Source organism: Sus scrofa, chromosome 6 (assembly GCF_054392235.1).
Source record: "Sus scrofa isolate SSC_HxYL_T2T_F1_AM1 chromosome 6, Sscrofa_HxYL_maternal_Yorkshire_Landrace_v2.0, whole genome shotgun sequence".
NCBI lineage: Eukaryota > Metazoa > Chordata > Mammalia > Artiodactyla > Suidae > Sus > Sus scrofa.
The window spans coordinates 30,014,252-30,032,483 of NC_139388.1; the positions used below are offsets into that span (position 1 = coordinate 30,014,252).

Sequence of the window (18,232 nt, forward strand, 5' to 3'; positions counted from 1 at the left end):
TAACCTTGTGGATGCTGGATTCAGGAAGGGGCCCTCTGCCCCCACCTTTCTCCCTCTACTTGACTCTCCTGCCTGCACGACAATCCCGTGGGGACTTCAGTCAGTAATGGAACTGTCAGGGGCTCCCCTCCCCCATCTTCCGCAGTCAGCCTCAGGAAGGAGCTCCCTCAGGAGTTGCTACACCTCCCCAGGGCCTGAATCGAGAGACTTTTGTGATGTGATCTGAGCAACCATCTGGGGAGAGTCAAGGACGCTTTTACTCAACAAAGCAGGAATCCAGACAGTTGGTTATTTGAGGGGAAGGAAATGCAGTCATTTCCATGGCATCAGAGCCTCCATTCCAGCACCCTTTCTCCCACAGCTGCTGGCTGACCTGTTGGCCAGGATCCCTCCTACCTCAGTGTGGAAGGCAGGGGCTTCCTGAGGAAGTATAAGTCCCGAGGAAAGACCTGGGAGGTGGGATCTGCAGCCAAACTGGCCTTTTCTCGTGCTCCTTGTGGCTCTAGCTCTCCCAGAAACCTCAAGGGCCAAGTTCCTATCCTTGCTCAGAGGTCCCACCCCATTCCCCACTTTCAGCCTCAGGCCTTCGCCCTAGCTGCCTCCTCTAGGAACAGCTCCCTCACTCCACCCCCAGGCACACATGTACACCGAGGATGTGCCTTCCCAAAGAAGCTCCACCACTGAGATGCTTCAGGGACTGTACCCAGACTCCTTTATCTTCAGCCTCAAGGTTCTACTCTAGTCCTTGGCACCCCCTAGAACTCTTCCACCTTTGGAACCTTTTTCAGGTGGCAGGAATGAGCAGTGCAGTGGTAGTGACCTCAGTCTGAGCCCTGGAGACCCTAGAAATTGCCCTAAAAAGGAAATGAGTAAAACTCTTCCAGGGGGACTAGAGGTCCTGAGCTCCCCAGGAGTGGAAGGGTCCCAGCTTGTGTGTAGCTGAGGGATCCTGCATTTGGTGTGGCCCAGTGCCTGCAGGCCAGGAGGAAGGGCAAACTAGCAGCGCTGTGGTGGAGGTGAGTCTGTGTCCTGCTCACTGCAGCTGGAGGATTCTCTTGGCAGCCCCACTGCAGAGCGTGCGTCCTTTCCAGCTCTGCTTCAGAGAACAGCAGGGTGTATTGGTGCCCCGGCTGTCTTGGACACCTAACTCGGACCTTGATCCCTTCCCTCCCCAGCTGCCCCCTTGCTGGTCAGCAGCCCCCATAGTCACTCTTGCAGCTGGGGGGAGAGAGAGGAGAAACTCTTGGATATGCTGCTTCCAGACCAAAAATGTAATTTTAGGGGATAAACAGTTTGTCTGTTCCACTCTAGAGAGCCCCCCGGGAAGTGCGTGGTGAACGTGACAACCACTACACTACAGAAACTCCCAGGAGCTCCAGACAGGCTGTGTTGAGCTAGAGAAGGTAAGTACCGTCGCTATACAAGATCAACCAGACAGTAAATCTTCTATAACATTCACCTTCGGTCCTTAAACAGGTGGGCACTGCTGGCCGTGGCCTTGAGGTGATCATACAAAGCTGATCACAGAAACACGGACATATCCAGATCCTACAAGTGGCAAGTATGTGTTAACCAACAGGGTGGTCTCTCCTTAACCTCACCCACAGACATCTCTGTGTCCTGCCCTGGGCAGGTGGAAACAAGCACATGAGCGAAGTCTTGTCCCCTAGGAGCCCCCAGTATCAGTGGACAGACCAGAACACCAGGACAGTTTAGGGGTTGAGACTATGATAAAAGTTTTCCAGATGCTGCTGGCAGTGGGCAGAAGTGGAAATGGTGGAGGCATGGAAGCCCAGGTCCTGGCTCCAGAGCTAACTTGAATGTCACCTACTCTCTGCCCACACCTCCCCCCCTTTCAGGGCAATTTCAAGTCCTGCTGCTTCACCCTCCAAACATCTCCCAGGTGTGTCTCCTCTCCATGCCCACTCCCTCTTTTACAGAACAAGGTATTTTCATCTCTCACCTCCTCCTGGTCTCCCTGCCTCCAGTTTATTCTCCACAGAGCAGCCATACCTATTTCTCTCCGAAAAATCTGGTGTCATCCTTCAACCTAAGGTTTTTCTGTGGCTTCCCGTTGCTCTTAGGGTGGATAGAAATTCCTTTATTTGGCTTTCCCATCCTGGGGAGTCTGCTCTCATTTGCTTTTCTAGTCTCAACAAATAGCACAAACTTCTTGGCCCTCTAAATTCTGGCCATTCCAGCCAGGCTGCCTAATGCCTTGGTCCACACTGGCCCTCGCCCTCCAAATAGTAGCACTGGGTCAGCACAGGAACTCTTGCCACCAGGAAGGGTTGAGCGTACCTTGGAGAACTCTGCCAAATGCAAACCCTCTTTGGTGACTTATCCTCGATAAAAACAGGGATATGGGTGAACCTCTGATTGCTCAGGTTCAGGTTTTGCTGGAACATCTCCTCCTTCCTCTGCCTCCCACAGCGATCTAAAGTGGTTGCCCCTGCTGAAGCTGGCAAGAGAACTCCGTGAGGCCACGACCACCGTATTCCAGCATGTGGCACCACACCTCCAGACAGCAAGCGCTCAACCAGCATTCATTGAAAAGCGAGCTGACTGGGTGCTCAGGAGGCTGCTGCCTTCCCTCCCTTCATAGAACAAGGAGCTGTGACAACAGTGATGACACATCAGAGAAGCCAAAGTTTCTGTGTGCCCGGAGCTATGCTAGCCCTTAGTAGCATATCAGTCTTTACAGTGGCCTGCACGGTAGGGTTTTACCAGTCTCATTTCCTCCTTCCCTTCCCACCCCCATTCCTTCCTTCTTTCTTTCTTGGCCATGCCTGTGGCATGTGGAAACTCCGGGGCCAGAGTTTATTTTATTTTATTTTTTGTCTTTTTGCCATTTCTCGGGCCGCTCTCGCGGCATATGGAGGTTCCCAGGCTAGGGGTCGAATCAGAGCTGTAGCTGCCGGCCTGCCCCAGAGCCACAGCCACGTGGGATCTGAGCCGCGTCTGCAACCTACACCACAGCTCACGGAAATGCCGGATCGCTAACCCACTGAGCAAGGACAGGGACCGAACCCGCGACCTCATGGTTCCTAGTCGGATTCATTAACCACTGTGCCACGATGGGAACTCCTGGGCCAGAGTTTAAACCCACATCACCGCAGCATCCTGAGCCACAACAGTGACAGTGCTGCATCCTTAAACTGTTATGCCACAAGAGAACTCCTTTTTTTTTTTTAATTTATTTTTTATTTTTTAGTCTTTTTGCCATTGCTTTGGGCTGCTCCCGCGACATATGGAGGTTCTCAGGCTAGGGGTCTAATTGGAGCTGTAGCCACCGGCCTACACCAGAGCCACAGCAACATGGGATCCGAGCCGCGTCTGCAACCTACACCACAGCTCACGGCAACGCCAGATCCTTAACCCACTGAGCAAGTGCAGGGACCGAACCCGCAACCTCATGGTTCCCAGTCGGATTCGTTAACCACTGCGCCACGACGGGAACTCCTCCTTTCTTTTTTAAAATTGAGGTATAGTTGATTTACAAAGTTGTGTTAATTTCAGGTGTAGAGCAAAGTGATGGTTATATGTATTTCTTTTTCTTTTTAGGATTCTTTTCCCTTTTAGGTTATTATAAAATATTGAATAGTCTTCCCTGTGCTCTATAGTAGGTCCTTGTTGGGTTATATCTGTTTTATGTATAGTGGTGTGTATATATTAATCCCAAATTGCTAATTTACCCCTTTCCCCTTTGGTAACCATAAGTTACCAGCTTCATTTTCTAAGTGAGAAAATTGAAGTTTGGTTAGATGAACTTAACTTTCTTAACCAAAAGCTGGCAAGTGGAGCTGGGGTCTGAAACTAAGATTCCTGTATCCCCAGATTTTTTGAGCCCTGCTTTCTCTAATTCTGTTCTCCCTCTATGACCACACCAGTTCAAAGCAGCTGCCCAGCTGATGAGTGCCTTTTCTTTAACCTCTGTACCCCTTTGTCAGGGGACTTTCCTGAACCCAAATCTGGAATGCTGGGTGGTGGAATTCCTGGATTTGGGACAGCTTGTGAGGACAATGGGGCTGAGATTTTATGGAAGAAAAATATATTTAGCCTTCTGTTATCTGGGGCTCTCTGGAACTCCAGGCCAGACTCATTCAAGCAGGGTCTTTGTCTCTTGCTCTCTCTCTCTCTTTCTCTCTCTCTCTCTCTCTCTCTTTTTTTTTTTTTTTTGTCTTTTTTGGACTGCACCTGAGGCATATGGAAGTTCCCAGGCTAGGGGTCAAATTGGAGCCACAGCTGCCAGACTACACCACAGCCACAGCAATGCAGGATCCAAGCCGTGTCTGCAACCTACACCACAGCTCACAGATATGCCGTATCCTTAACCCAGTGAGCGAGGCCAGGGATTGAACCCATGTCCTCATGGATACTAGTTGGGTTTGTAACCGCTAAGCCACAACAGGAACTCTAGGGTCTTTGTCTCTTTTGGCTTGTTCTGTGGGTGTTTGAAGCCCCGTGGGGACAGACTCTGGAGAATGGCTGCCAGCTGCTTGGTAATGTCAGCCCTGTCTGCTTCTGTAGTGGCCCCTCACCTCCTGTCCGCTACAGCCAGGCTCCCAGGGTTGGCTCTGTCTTCAGTGAGGAGGGATATAAGGCAGGCATCTGGGGAAGCCAACAGTGGCAGAGAGAGTAGCCCACTGGCCCTGGGACAGAACCCTTCTTAAAACCTGGCTGAGAAGAGGAATATGGGGAGACCAGCTGCTGGGCAGGCACACAGTCACAGTGGTTCCCCCCTGGCAAGTCAGGCAGGATTCCTTCCAGCTGATTCCTTCTCACCTTCCAGCTGTTGCCTCTCTCCAGGAGAACCTCTTACACCCACCTGTTTATCCAGATATCCCTTACTGGGAGCTCCTGTCGTGGCTCAGCGGTGAATGAATCTGACAAGTATCCGTGAGGATGCAGGTTCCATCCCTGGCCTCGCTCAGTGGGTTGAGGATCTGGCGTTCCTGTGAGCTGTGGTGTAAGTTGCAGATGTGGCTCGGATACTACGTTGCTGTGGCTGTGGGGTAGGCTGGCAGCTGTAGCTCCGATCGGACCCCTAGCCTGGGAACTTCCATATGCCACAGGTGTGGCCCTTAAAAAAAAAATAATTCTCGGAGTTCCCGTCGTGGCGCAGTGGTTAAAGAAACCGACTAGGAACCATGAGGTTGCGGGTTCGGTTCCTGCCCTTGCTCAGTGGGTTGACGATCCGGCGTTGCCATGAGCTGTGGTGTAGGTCGAAGGCACAGCTTGGATCCCGCGTTGCTGTGGCTCTGGGGCAGGCCGGCAGCTACAGCTCTGATTCGACCCCTAGCCTGGGACCTCCATATGCCGCAGGAGCGGCCCAAGAAATAGCAAAAAGACAAAAAAAAAAAAAATTCTCTACTGATCACCTTCTTGTGCTGGCTCTTTGCTGGGGTGTGCCATGAAGGGACTGGACAAGTCTCTGGTTATCTATCACACAGAGGAGTGGGCTGCGGGGGCCCCAGGTGCTGGGAGCCAGCCCTGAGCAAGTGAATGCTTGCTCCATAACAGATACAATTTCTCATTTAGCCTCAAGTTCAGACTTGCTTTTTCTTTGCTCAACCTAGCCTGCTCACCTCTCAGGCCTGTCCTCTGCACACCACTCTGTACACAGCACACCCTGCCATGACGTCCTCCCTGCTTCCTGCTGTTATATGGGCAGACTGCCCTCTGCATGGCTTCCAGGATCCAGGGTTGCATAAACTAGTTTACCCTGTGAAGCCCTCACTATTTCAAATCTGGCCGAACATTAGGCTGTGCCTGAGAAGCTTTCATTTTTACTTCTTTTAACCTATTAGGGGAATTTTTCAAACATACAAAAAAGTAGAGGGAAGAGTATACTGAACCCCTGTGCACCCATTGCCCAGCTTCAACAGTTATCAACTAATGGCTCCTCTTGTTTCATTTATACCTTACCCATCCACTTCTATAGAATATTTAAAAATAAACCAGGCATTTATTTCATCCATATTTAAAATTGCATCTCTAAAAGACAAAAGCTCTTTTTTAAAAACTTGGATCATTGGAGTACTCTTGTGGCACAGCAGGTTAAGGATCTGGGATTGTCACTGCTGGGACTTAGTTGCTGCTGTCGCATGGGTTTGATCCTTGGCCCTGGAACTTCTGCATGCCACGGGCCTGGCCAAAAAACACCACCACCACCAACAAAGAAGATGTACAGACTGCCAGTAGGTGCCTGAAAATGTGCTTAACATAATTAATCATTGGGGAAATGCAGATCAAAGCTATAATCAATTGTCACCTCATACCTTTTAGAATGCTTATTGTCAAAGAAACAAGAAATAAGTGTTGGCAAGGATGTGACAAAAAGGGAACCCTTGCATACTGTTGGTGGGAATGTAAATTGGTGCAATCACTATGGAAAATATTTTGGAGAACTACTAAAAATAGAACTACTGGGAACTCCGGTTGTGCTCAGCGGGTTAAGGATCCAGGGTTGCCTTGAGCTGTGGTGTAGGTCAAAGATGCAGTTTGGATCCCACATTGCTGTGGCTGTGGTGTAGGCTGGCAGCTGCAGTTCTGATTTGACTCCTAGGAGTTCCTGCTGTGGTGCAACGGTATCAGTGGTGCCCTGGACACAGGTTCGATCCCCAGCCCAGCACAGTGGGTTAAGGCTCCAGCGTTGTTGCAGCTGCAGTTTAGTTTGCAAGTGGGGCTTGGATCTGAGCCCAGGCTGGGGAAATCCACATGCCTTGGAGCAGCCAAAAAAAAGGAACCCTCCTAAACTGGGTGGGAATGTAAATTGGTGCAGTCACTATGGAAAACAGTACAGAGATTTCCTCAAAAAATTAAAAAATGGGGTTATCATATGATCCTGCCATCCAACTCCTGGGCATATATCCAGAGAAAACTATAGTCTAAAAGATCCGGAGTTCCCGTCGTGGCGCAGTGGTTAACGAATCCGACTAGGAACCATGAGGTTATGGGTTCCGTCCCTGGCCTTGCTCAGTGGGTAAGCCCTAAAACAAATGACAAAAAATAACTAAATAAAATAAAATATGACACAAAAGAACTTATCTACTAAACAGAAACAGACTCATAGATGTAGAGAACAGACTTGTGGTTGCCCAGGTTAGGGGGTAATGGATTGGGAGTTTGGAATTAATAGATGCAAACTATATAGAATGGATAAACAACAAAGTCCTACTTTATAGGACAAAGAACTATATTCAATACCCTGTAACAAACCATAATGGAAAAGAAAAAAAAAAAGATTTACTCTCTTTGCAACTTTCAACTATGTAATACAGTATCATTAACTCTAGCCACCACTCTGTACATTACATCCCCATCACTTATTTTATAACTGGAAGTTTGTACCTTTTGACCCCCTTCACCTATTTCACCCATCCACCTGTAGCCTCCCAACCCCAACTCTGGCAACCACCGAACTGTTCTCTGTGTCCATAAGTTGTTTTTTTAATTCCACGTATAAAGGAGATCATGCGGTCTTTGTCTTTCTCTCACTGACTTATTTCACCTAGCATAATGCCCTCAAGGTCCATCCATATTGTCAAAAATGACAAGACTTCCTTCTTTTTATGGCCTTTTTTTTTTTTATTGCTAGATCATGTGGTAGTTCTTTTATTTTCTTTTCTTTTTTGCTTTTTAGGGCTGCACCTATGGCATATGGAAGTTCCCAGGCTAGGGGTCCAATTGGAGCTGCAGCTGCCGGCCTTCACCACAGCCACAGCAACTCCAATCCAAGTTGCATCTGGGACCTACACCACAGCTCACTGCACCACTGGATTCTTAACCCACTGAGCAGGGCCAGGGATCCAACGTGTGTCCTCCTGGATACTAGAAGGGTTTGTTACTGCCCAGCCACAGCGGGAATTCCTAAGAGAGTAAATCTTAGAAGTTCTCATCACAAGAAGTTCCTGTCATGGCTCAGCGGTAATGAACCCAACTAGTATCCATGAGGATTCAGTTTCAATCCCTGGCCCCGCTCAGTGTGTTAAGAATCTAGCGTTGCCCTGAGCTGTGGTGTAGGTTGCAGGCACAGCTCAGATCCTGTGCTGTTGTGGCTGTGGTGTAGGCCACCAGCTGAAGCTCCGATTTGACCCCTAGCCTGAGAACTTCCATATGCTTCAGGTGTGGCCCTAAAAAGCGAAAAAAAAAAAATTTCTCATCATGAGAAAAAAAAATTTGTAACCATACATGGTGATAGATATTAACTAGAATTATCGTGGTGATCATTTTGCAATATATACAGATAGCAAATCATTATATTGTACACCTGAAACTAATATAATGTTATATGTCCAGTATTCCTACATATGAATAAATACAGATCACTTCACCATCACACTATTATGGCACCTAAAAAGTCAACAATGCTTCCTTAATATCATAGATTTTCTACCAGGTTCAAATCTGATTGCTTAATTTCTTTTTGTTTGTTTGTTTTTTTGGCCTCACCTTCAGTGGAGGTTCCTGGGCCAGAGATTGAACCCATACTACAGCTTTGACCAGAGCCATGGCGATGACGATGCCAGATCCTTAACCCACAGAGCCACAGCAGGGACTCCTCCTCTTATTTTTATTCCTTGCAGTTTATTTGCTGAAAAAACATGTCCTTTGTCCTTTAGAGTCTTCTGTGTTTAGGAATTTGCTGACTGTATCTCATGGTGTCATTTCACACGTTGCTCCATCCCTTGCATTCCCTAAAGCTGGTAGTTATGGGAAGCTTTTAAAAACGCAGATTTCCAGGCTTCACCCTAACAATGTATTCAGTAGGACTGGTGTGGGTGTTGGGGGTCTCTCATTTCCCTACGAACCCCGGTGAGTCTGCTTGCCTCGTGCTTGGAAATTGCCAGTCTCTCTGACTCCAGCGTAACCATGAGTCTACCTCGGTCACACCGAGTATCGGAGATTCATCAAGCTTCTAATTTCCAGTGTTGGGCAGTGCAGGTCACTGCAGGAAGAGGTATTAGCTGTCTTTTGTGGGTTAACTGAGACTCACAGTGGGAATTTTCTGGGAGCCATGGAGGCACTGAGGAAGTTCCCAGACAAGAGATCGAACCTGTACTGAGCCACTGCAGTGACAACTCTGGATATTTAGCCTGCTGAGCCACATGGGAACTTCAGAAAACTTCTTAAGTTAGCAGGACCTGTCCTAGCCTTGAGGGTGTGTGTCAGGGTGAGGAGCAACAGTCTTGCTGATATGGCCCCTAAGGACAAGTGTGGTGTCCAGAGGATGGATGTCTTCACCTGGGCCTGGGGGCTAAGAGCTGCTGACAGGACCCCTTCTGTTACGGGCTGATGAGGCAGGTGGGCCTGGGACGCGGGCCCAAACTTTGTGCTTTTTATTCTCTGCTGATATTCCCCCAGCCCCACTCTCCTGGACCAACTGCTCCCTTAGCTGCTGAGAGGGAGACAATCTACTGATAATAGCCAGCACCTCACTGCCATGGCACACAGCAGAGTGGTCCTTTTAGGATCTGTATCAGATCACTTCACTATCCTGCTCAGATCCCTCCCACGGAGTTTCTGTTGTGGCTCAGTGGTTAACGAACCCAACTAGGAACCATGAGGTTTTGGGTTCGATCCCTGGTCTTGCTCAGTGGGTTAAGGAGCCAGCCAGCGTTGCCGTGAGCTGTGGTGTAGGTCACAGATGTGGCTTGGATCCTGTGTTGCTGTGGCTCTGGCATAGGCTGGTGGCTACAGCTCTGATTGGACCCCTAGCCTGGGAACCTCCATATGCCTCGGGTGCGGCCCTGGAAAAGGCAAAAAGATAAAAATAATAAAATAAAAAGAACTTTACTGAGGCAGAGCCTCCTTGCCTGCCTGCTTGCATCTCTCACAAGCACTCTATCTTAATTAATCTATTTCTTGCCTATGAAAAAAAATAATTTTATTGAAGTAATTGATTTATAATGTGTTAATTTGTTCTGTATAGCAAAGCGATTCAGCCTTACTTATGCACATTTCCATTCGCATACGGGTTATCACAGAACATTGCATGGATTTCCCTGTGCTCCGCGGTAGGTCCCTGTTGAGCATAGGAATGCTCTTCTCTCAGCTCTTCACAATCCCTCACATCTCCACTGAAATGTCACCTCCTCAAAGGAGCCTTCCCTTGACTACCTTGGGTAACATAGCAATCCCTCATCACTTTATCCTCTTAGCTTACTTTACTTTTCTTCATAGCAATTATAATTACATGAAATTATATTCTTTGTCTCCTTTAGTTTGTGGGTGCCATGAGGAGAGGGCCTTCGATCATCTCATTCAGTGAAATATCCGAAGCAACTAGCAACAGTGGCTGGTATGTAACAGGTGCTCAATATAGATTTGGAGGATGGATGAATGGCTAGACGGAACAGCATCTTCTCAGCCCTGCCTCTCCTCTACACACACACACACACACACACACACACACACACACACACACACACACGTCGTTGCAGGAGCCACTTAGAAATTGCACCCAAGAGTCCTTTTTAGAGGCAAAAGATCTCAGAGGACCACGTACTCCCTTTGAGAATATACAATAAATGGAACAGGGAGGTTTAGGGCCTGGCCTTGGACAAGCTGGATTTCAAGTCAAACGCCGTTACAGAGAAACATTTTATTGAGCGGAAAGGGACCCATCTGGGGCCAGAAAGGGCTGAGAATGAAGGAGCCTGTGAGCCTTGGGGCAGGGCAGGTGCTGCTTGACTCCATCCCGTTCTTGCCCCAGGGAGCAAGTCTTCCTGGGTCCTGAGATCCCAGGCAGGGGACTCTTTGGGTAGCCACAGTTTCTGAAATTTCTTTCAGTTTCAAAAAGCCCAGGGCCCCCTGGTTTGTGTTGGTGGCCACTTGTAACAGCTCAGGGAAGGAGCCCAGGAGGTAGACTGGGCCCCTGCTGAGGCCACTCTGCACCCTCTCTCTGTTCCTGGATCCTCCTTGGCTCACAGAAGGTAGACTTTTTTTTTTGTCTCCCCACGAAGGGACTCCTAAGGATTGGGGGGAAGAAACATCAGGTTTTCTTCCAGGCCAGCCTCAGCCCTGGGATGTTCAGAGCAGACTCTCATTTCAAACCTCAGTTTCTGAGGCTCCTTGCTTGCAGTCTTTTGGAAGGAAGAAGGCTCTTGCTGAGGAAGGCTCAGGAAGAACAGCACAGGTTCTAATCTCTGGTAGTGGGCAGTGGGGGGATCACTGCAGGAAGAGGCATTCACTGCCTTAGGCCCTCTCTTCAGAGCAGCTCAGCCAGCAAGCTTCTGAGGGGTCATTCTCCTGCCACTATGCTGCAGTCGCCGAATTTTGGGGCTGGAACAACCTAGGTCTTTGTCTGATTCTGCCAGAGGTCGCCGTCTCTTGGGAGCGCGGCTGGGGACTGGCTTCTCTGCTTCTGCCTTTGTTGGGGTGGACACAGGAGCATCCCCATAGGCCCGGTAGCCACCAACCAGGCAGTACGTCTCTCCATGCCAGCCCACCTGGGTTTCTCCACACCCTCGGTAGAGGACATGGTAGTGACCAGGTGTAGGAGGAGAGATGGGAGCCACTGCTACTGCAAAGAAAATCAGAAATGATCAGAACTGTGCTCATCTCCTGCCAGACCCTCCCTTTTCTCATGTCTCTCCCAGTTTGTGGCTGAAACCCTTTAGTCTACTTTATATCCAAAACATAGCCTTGTTTCATCACCTCTAACGAGTCCCTAGAGAAGGGACATTGGCTGCAAAGGCAATTCCTAGAGCTGATGGCTGTGGTAGATGAGGAAATCTATTTGTCATTCCCGGAAAAAATAGTAGGACCAGAAAATAATTGCCATCAGGATCCTCTCCATCTCTCTCTTCCACAAAAGAGAAAACATTTCTAAAGGTTTGTCACTTCTGAGGCTTTCAAGTTTTGGAAAAAAATAATCTTTTTTTTTTTTTTTTTGGTCTCTCTGTCTTTTCTAGGGCTGCACCCGTGGCACATGGAGGTTCCCAGGCTAGGGGTCTAATCGGAGCTGTAGCTGCCAGCCTACACCACAGCCACAGCAACTCGGGATCTGAGCTGTGTCTGTGACCTACACCACAGCTCACGGCAACGCCAGATCCTTAACCCGCTGAGCGAGTCCAGGGATCGAACCTGCAACCTCATGGTTCCTAGTCAGATTTGTTAACCACTGAGCCACGACGGGAACTCCAGAAAAAAATAATCTAATATAAATTGGTTAAGAGCCCCTCCCACCTTGGCAACCCCTCTGGGCCCTAGTCATACTGCCTGTTTCAACCACACTGAACTCTAGTCCTCTGATACTTTTACCTAGATTAGAAAAAGGCCAAACACAAGGCAGAGTGACCATGAGATTCAGAACCAGTATGTGGGTATCCAGTCTAGGTTTACGTAAACCCCACCTCCTGGGACACTCTTTCCTCAGCCTTCCAGGCTCCTTAGCACTTCATCACTCCTCTTGGTTCTTCCATTCTTCCCACCAGTATGGCACCACCCTTTCCCCCAGTACTTAGCAGCTCAGTTTGGGATGTGTCTTGAGGGGACCCACGTAGATGTCTACAGGACAGCACAAAGCTGCCTGGGTTTAAAAGTGCAGTTAAGGAGCGGCCTTCTTCCTCAAACCACCCCATTTATCATTTGCCAACAAAAATGCACTTGACTTTTGCTAAGGGGCCAATCAGGAAAGGGTCTGAATGACAGCATCCAGTAGCCCAAAGGGGAAGGCTACAGTTACAAAGATTAGAGCTTTTCTGCACACTTTCCAGAGATGACATTTCACTTATTTTCAGCTGTGAGCACTGTGGGTCCCTGAGGGTGCCCCAGGCCACTTTCCCCAAGGGAAAGTACTGAGGTGTGTATGGTGGGCGAACCCAAAGGGAACACATAGAAGCCAGGTGAGCTTGTGTGTCCACCAAGCCTCTTGTACAGATGCTTGAGCTTGGCCTACCTGCTGCGCTGCCCTCCCAGGGGACAGAGGACAAGTTAGAGTGAATATAGAAGATCCGATCAGACATTCTCTCTCAGGTAGGCAAAGGGATAGGAATCTGGTGGAGAACTGGTAGGCAGGTTTCTCCGAGAGCAGCACGTTTGCGTAGTTACACTGCCATGGAAACTGAGAAGGTCTGTGAGGTCATCACTACCAGTGAGGTCATACAAGGAAGCTGTGACTTGAGGGGCAGGCTGCAGGCTCTCAGGGTTTTGTGGAGAGCAGGGTGGAGGCAGAGAGGTGCCCTGTCTGGCCCCTCACACCTGGGCCTCCCCACCCCTGCCTAAGTCTAGTAGCCACTTCCTAGGGAGCACAGCCCTAGGAGCCACAGGAGGGCAAGAGAAGCCCACCTTCTGAGATTGGCTTGAGAGGCAAGATTAACCGAAGAATTAGGTTGTATGGCAGTAAACTTAAGTCAGAGAGGCAGAGGTTTATGTAGACTGGGATTCAGGGAAGGCTCCTTAGCAGTGAGCCTGAAGGACAGGTGAGATCTGGACCCATGGAGAGGTGAGGGAAGACCTTCCATTTTGGAAGAATAAAAGCAAAGACACATTATTCTCAATCTTGTCCTGCCCCAAATAAAAATTCATAGAACCCTGGAGTTCCCGTCATGGCTCAGCAGTTAACAAATCCGACTAGCATCCATGAGGACTCAGGTTTGATTCCTGGCCTCACTCAGTAGGTTAAGGATCTGGCGTTGCTGTGAGCTATGGTGTAGGTCACAGACATGGCTTGGATCCCATGTTGCTGTAGCTTTGGTGTAGGCGGATGGCTATAGCTCTGATTGGACCTCTAGCCTGGGAACCTCTGTATGGGTGTGGCCCTAAAAAGACAAAAACAAATAATAGAACCCTCACACTTTTATAGCTGAGCACTCAAAAAACTAGGAGGTTAAGGGACCTTGCTAAGGTTACACAAGTAGTGGAAAGGTATCCTGCTCAATGGTAGGTTCATGTGGGGGCTCTGGATTTACAGCTTATAGGAGTGTAAGGGCACGCTCACCCCATTTCAGAATGACACTGGGAGAGATGTTAAAGTTGCTCAGTGAGGGTCCTGAGGGTTCTGAATGATTTCACACAGTGGGAATGATGGGCCCTTTATTTTTTTTTCCTTTAATTTTTTTTAGGGCTGCACCCATGGCATATGGAGTTTCCCAGGCTAGGGGTCACATTGGAGCTACAGCTGCTGGCCTATACCATAGCAGCGCCAGATCCCAGCCGTGTCTGCCACCTACACCGTAGCTTGCAGCAACGCTGGATCCTTAACCCACTGAGTGAGGCTAGGGGTGGAGCCCGGAATCTCATGATTCCTAGTCGGACTCGTTTCCCCTGCACCACAACGGAAACTCCTTTTCTTTTTTTCTCCAATGGGCTCATTTTAATATGAAATTCAAAACAAATTCATGACAAAATGACAATCTAATCATTACATTCCCCTCTCTGCTCAAAGATTATAATCCTCTCTCCTACCACCATAAAAGATATGATACAGGCTCAGCAGCAGCCCATGTGAGAAACGTCATCAACCCTGTGAAGAGGTGTTACTAAGATGATTTGGTTTGAATCAGAGAAGCAGAGAGACAGCTCTCTCCTTAGCCTATCAGGCCCACAGGAAACAATCTCTTTGGGTCAGCCTTTGATGCAGTGTGGCAATGAAAGATAACTTTAAGGAGGGGCTTCCTGTGGCTGATCTTGAAAGAGCAAAGATGGAACATTTGTTTATTGGAACTGTGGCAGAGGGGATATGCCCAGAAGGTAGAGATTGCTTGGGCTGCTACTTTAGAGGTTGGGCAACCCTGGTTGAGGACCACAGCATCTTCTCTCTACTCCTAAATTGCTTGAGTTAGCGAGTACATGTTAGGACAGCCAAAGTCAGGCCTTAATAGAGCAGACTGCCTTTGGGAGTGGGAGAAGGGAAAATAGGCAGAGGAAGGCTCTGGAGGTTTGTTGTGGTAGGTGGGCCAGTATGAGATCATTCGAGTACTCCAAGCCTCCGGAGATTACTTGCTTGAGAGCATCCTTCTGATGTGGTGGGGCTACTACCTGGCTAGGCCTCTGGGGAAGGCTGAATAAATGGTTTATTAACGTAAGAGTGTGGGAGACTCCCCTGGGAATTCCACAAAACAACTTAAAAAGACATACGTGGATTCTTGGGCTAACCCTCAGAAAACTTATCCAGATCTGGATTAGGGCTCAGGAATCTGCACTTTTAACAAACTTCCGGGTCCATGGAGAGAGTGACCAAATTACTGTCTATCCTGGGTTGCCTTTGAGACAAAGTGGGTAATATTAAAAACTTCACTAGGGAGTTCCTGTCGTGGCTCAGTGGTTAACGAATCCAACTAGGAATCATGAGGTTGCAGGTCCGATCCCTGGCCTTGCTCAGTGGGTTAAGGATCCGGCGTTGCTGTGAGCTGTGGTGTGGGCTGCAGACGCGGCTCAGATCCCGAGTTGCTGTCGCTGTGGTGTAGGCTGGCAGCTACAGCTCTGATTCTACCCCTAGCCTGGAAACCTCCGTATGCCACAGGAGCGGCCCAAGAACTGGCAAAAAGACAAAAACAAAAAAACAAACTGCACTAGGCATAGATGTAAAGAGGGAATATTCAAGGCAAAGAGAGATGTAGTTATTCTGTGCATGAAACATATGTGACAAAAGCTAGCATGGTGGTTAAAAAACACAACCTTTAGGACAGACAGACCAGATTCTATCCTACTTGTGTGATTTTGAGCAAGTTCTTTTGTTCTTCTGTTTCTTTATATGCAAAGAGCTATGATTGTACATGTAGCACAATATTCTTTTTTGGTAAAGGTTGTTCTGGGTCCATTTCTGTTCTCTGCAACTTAATCCTTCTCAGTGTGCAAGTGGTTTTAAGTTGTTTTGTGAAATAGTACATTTGACTTTCATCTGTTCATTATTTAGGCAAAGCTTATATAATGCTGCAGAGACTAAAACCTAAGAGATAGTGAGAGGAGGCCATAAGCTTATTTTGCCAGTTTTGTAAAAAAGTTTAATCTTCTCTCCTCCTCTGCCACCAAGAGATGAGAAAGAAGGGAGAGCTGGAAATGCACACCTAGCAATACCCCGTGTCAGTCTGCCAGTACTTCCCAGACAGATTTCACCGAAAGTGCCTAAGCTTGCCATTGTTGGTGAAGAAGATGTTTCTCTACTGCTAGTCACATCCCATTCTCCTCTTAATGGTTTAGTGGATGTTTTGGGGGCAGGAAATAAAATCTAAACTAAAACATCAATTCAAAGAACCTTTATCTTAGGGGTGGAGGTTTGGAGTGTAAATCTTCTCAGAATACAACAAATTCTGCCCCAGTGGAAACTATCACCAAGGGATGCCTACAAAAACATCACTATTGTTAGAAATCATGATGTAATACAAAGCCAAAATCGACTTTATTTTTCACATGAAAGACCACAGACAGCCACGCTCAGCAGTTCACCTTTCAGTGCTGGCCAGGAGCTTTATCTTCTGAAGCCAGAGAGCAGCCCAGGCCTTCAGGAAGGGGAGCAGGCTGTCCAGAGCGATGACTAGTGTGCTCACCTACCCAACACACACAGGTAAAGATCCCTGTTTTGGCATCATACTAAAGCCGGCTGTAATCAGGTTTGCTGAGGCAAAGGCTCTCTCACTGAGGACCCTAGTCCTGGAAGGCTTCTCCTCCGGCGGGCTGCCAGCTCAATCTTCTGAACCAGGCTCACATCCCAAGGGTGGGTCACAAAGCTGATGACAGTGCCTGGCACCTTGCTTCCCACACGGCCCACCCTCCCTGCTCTGTGGATGTAGTCTTGCAGGGTAAGAGGGAAATCATAATTGATAACTAGCTCCACCTGGGTGCTGTCCAGGCCCCGAGAGGCGATGTCTGTGCAGAGAAGTATGTCTTGGGAGCCCCTCTGGAAGGACTGGAAGATACCTGCCCTCATTGAGGCTGGCATTTGTCCCTGAAGTCTTAAGTGTTGGATTTTGTGGTCATCCAGAATATATCCCAACCAGTTCACAGTACTGGAGCTATTACAGAACACCAGAACAGTTCCTGCGGACCCAGTCCTATATGCTCTGTCATGCTGCTTGAGGATCTGCACCAACTCAGTCACCTTCTCTGCCCCCTTCAGCCTCATGAATGTCTGTTTGACATGAGGCATGATGCAGTGGAGCTTGGAACTGGTGATGGTGGTTAGAGAGTCTAAGCAGGCAGCTTTACTCAGCAGCTGGCTTACACCTTCAGGAAATGTGGCCCCTACCAGCACTAACTGAGCTTTGGGATTGAAGGGGTCTTTTAAGTCAGCTGGGCCTTCTGCTATGTGGCTCTTCTCCAAGATGTAGTCCACCAGTTCCAGAAAGCTTTCATCCAATAGTGTGTCTGCCTCATCCAACACCAAGAAGGAGAGCTGCTCCAGGCTGATCAGCTGACTTTTCAGGCCCTTCCACAGAGCCCCCGGAGTGGCCACTAGTACATCTGCTGGAGGCTGTTTGGATAGTTGCAGTCTGATCCTACTCATGCCATGGCCTCCCCCTAACTCCCGCACCTGGAGGCCCAAGGAGCTGCCCAAGGGCTGGGCCACGGCCCGTACCTGTTCAGCTAATTCTCGAGAAGGCACAAGAACCAGGCCTCGAGGAGCAGGGATACGACAGGAGTCCAGGCTTGGCTGGCCCAAGAGCCGCTGAAGCAGAGGTAGCATGTAGCCAAGAGTCTTGCCACTGCCGGTCTCCGCAGCGCAGAGGATGTGGCGGCCACCAAGTAGAGGGGGAATGGTACTTGACTGAACGGTTGTGGGCCGAACGACTTCGGGAGCAGCCTCTTGCAGTGCGCTCAGCACGCGGGGCTCCAGACCCAGATCGGCAAAGCTGTCCTTGGACGAGAGGTTCCGCAACGCTGGGGCCTCCTGTTGCTTGCGCTCGATTGAGAAGTGGTCCTGGCGGGCGCGCCGATTCTTCCAGCCACGTGAAGCGAGTGGTGCGGGCTCCCAACGGCCCAGCGTGAGACGCGCGGGCTGGTTCAACTCCGGCCGCCGCGCCGAGATCAGCAGCTGGCCAGGTCTCACCAAGACCGGCCGCGGGGGGCCCTGCTGCCCCCTCTGCCGCTGTTCCTGACGCCGTTGTAGAGCCCGCGGAATGCGCACCACTGGCAGGGGCTCGTCGGGACCGCGGACCGTTAGATCCCGTCGAGGCGCCAGATGCAACCGAGTCACGAGCGATAACAGCCGAAGCTGACGTGCTAGAGCCATGGTCCCCGTGTTGCCGGAGAGGCGCAATGCAGTGACGTCACAGATGCGCCAAGGCTT

The 18,232-nt window shown here is 49.3% G+C and overlaps 2 protein-coding genes and 1 long non-coding RNA gene across 4 annotated transcripts in view; 1 reads left to right on the forward strand and 2 right to left on the reverse strand.

The window, feature by feature from the left end:
• LOC110260945 (uncharacterized) overlaps positions 1-16,115 on the forward strand; it is a 43,577-nt gene extending 27,462 nt beyond the window's left edge. For both annotated transcript variants that reach the window (XR_002344576.2, XR_014805841.1), the window contains 4 exons: positions 1,312-1,403; positions 2,434-2,715; positions 10,227-10,303; positions 15,980-16,115. This is a non-coding gene — a long non-coding RNA (uncharacterized LOC110260945). The remainder of the gene's footprint in view (positions 1-1,311; positions 1,404-2,433; positions 2,716-10,226; positions 10,304-15,979) is intronic.
• On the reverse strand, positions 10,592-13,002 carry DPEP2NB (DPEP2 neighbor). The gene is made up of 2 exons (XM_013988516.3): positions 12,905-13,002; positions 10,592-11,527 (listed from the first exon to the last, which is right to left on the reverse strand). Exons 1-2 carry the CDS (start codon positions 12,969-12,971, stop codon positions 11,223-11,225), a joined length of 372 nt encoding a protein of 123 aa, XP_013843970.1. The 5' UTR covers positions 12,972-13,002; the 3' UTR covers positions 10,592-11,222.
• Positions 16,116-16,321: 206 nt separating the features above from the next.
• On the reverse strand, positions 16,322-18,190 carry DDX28 (DEAD-box helicase 28). The gene has a single exon (XM_003355776.5). The coding sequence runs from the start codon at positions 18,173-18,175 to the stop codon at positions 16,553-16,555; it is 1,623 nt and encodes a 540-aa protein (XP_003355824.1). The 5' UTR covers positions 18,176-18,190; the 3' UTR covers positions 16,322-16,552.
• Between the last annotated feature and the right edge of the window lie 42 nt (positions 18,191-18,232).

Coding starts and splice junctions, on each gene's coding strand:
- DPEP2NB (XM_013988516.3), bottom strand. CDS start 12,971: ATGTCTGATCGGATCTTCTATATTCACTCTAACTTGTCCTCTGTCCCC. Junction 11,528..12,904: donor CTGGGAGGGCAGCGCAGCAG/GTAGGCCAAGCT, acceptor TTTTCTTTGCAG/TAGCAGTGGCTCCCATCTCT.
- DDX28 (XM_003355776.5), bottom strand. CDS start 18,175: ATGGCTCTAGCACGTCAGCTTCGGCTGTTATCGCTCGTGACTCGGTTG.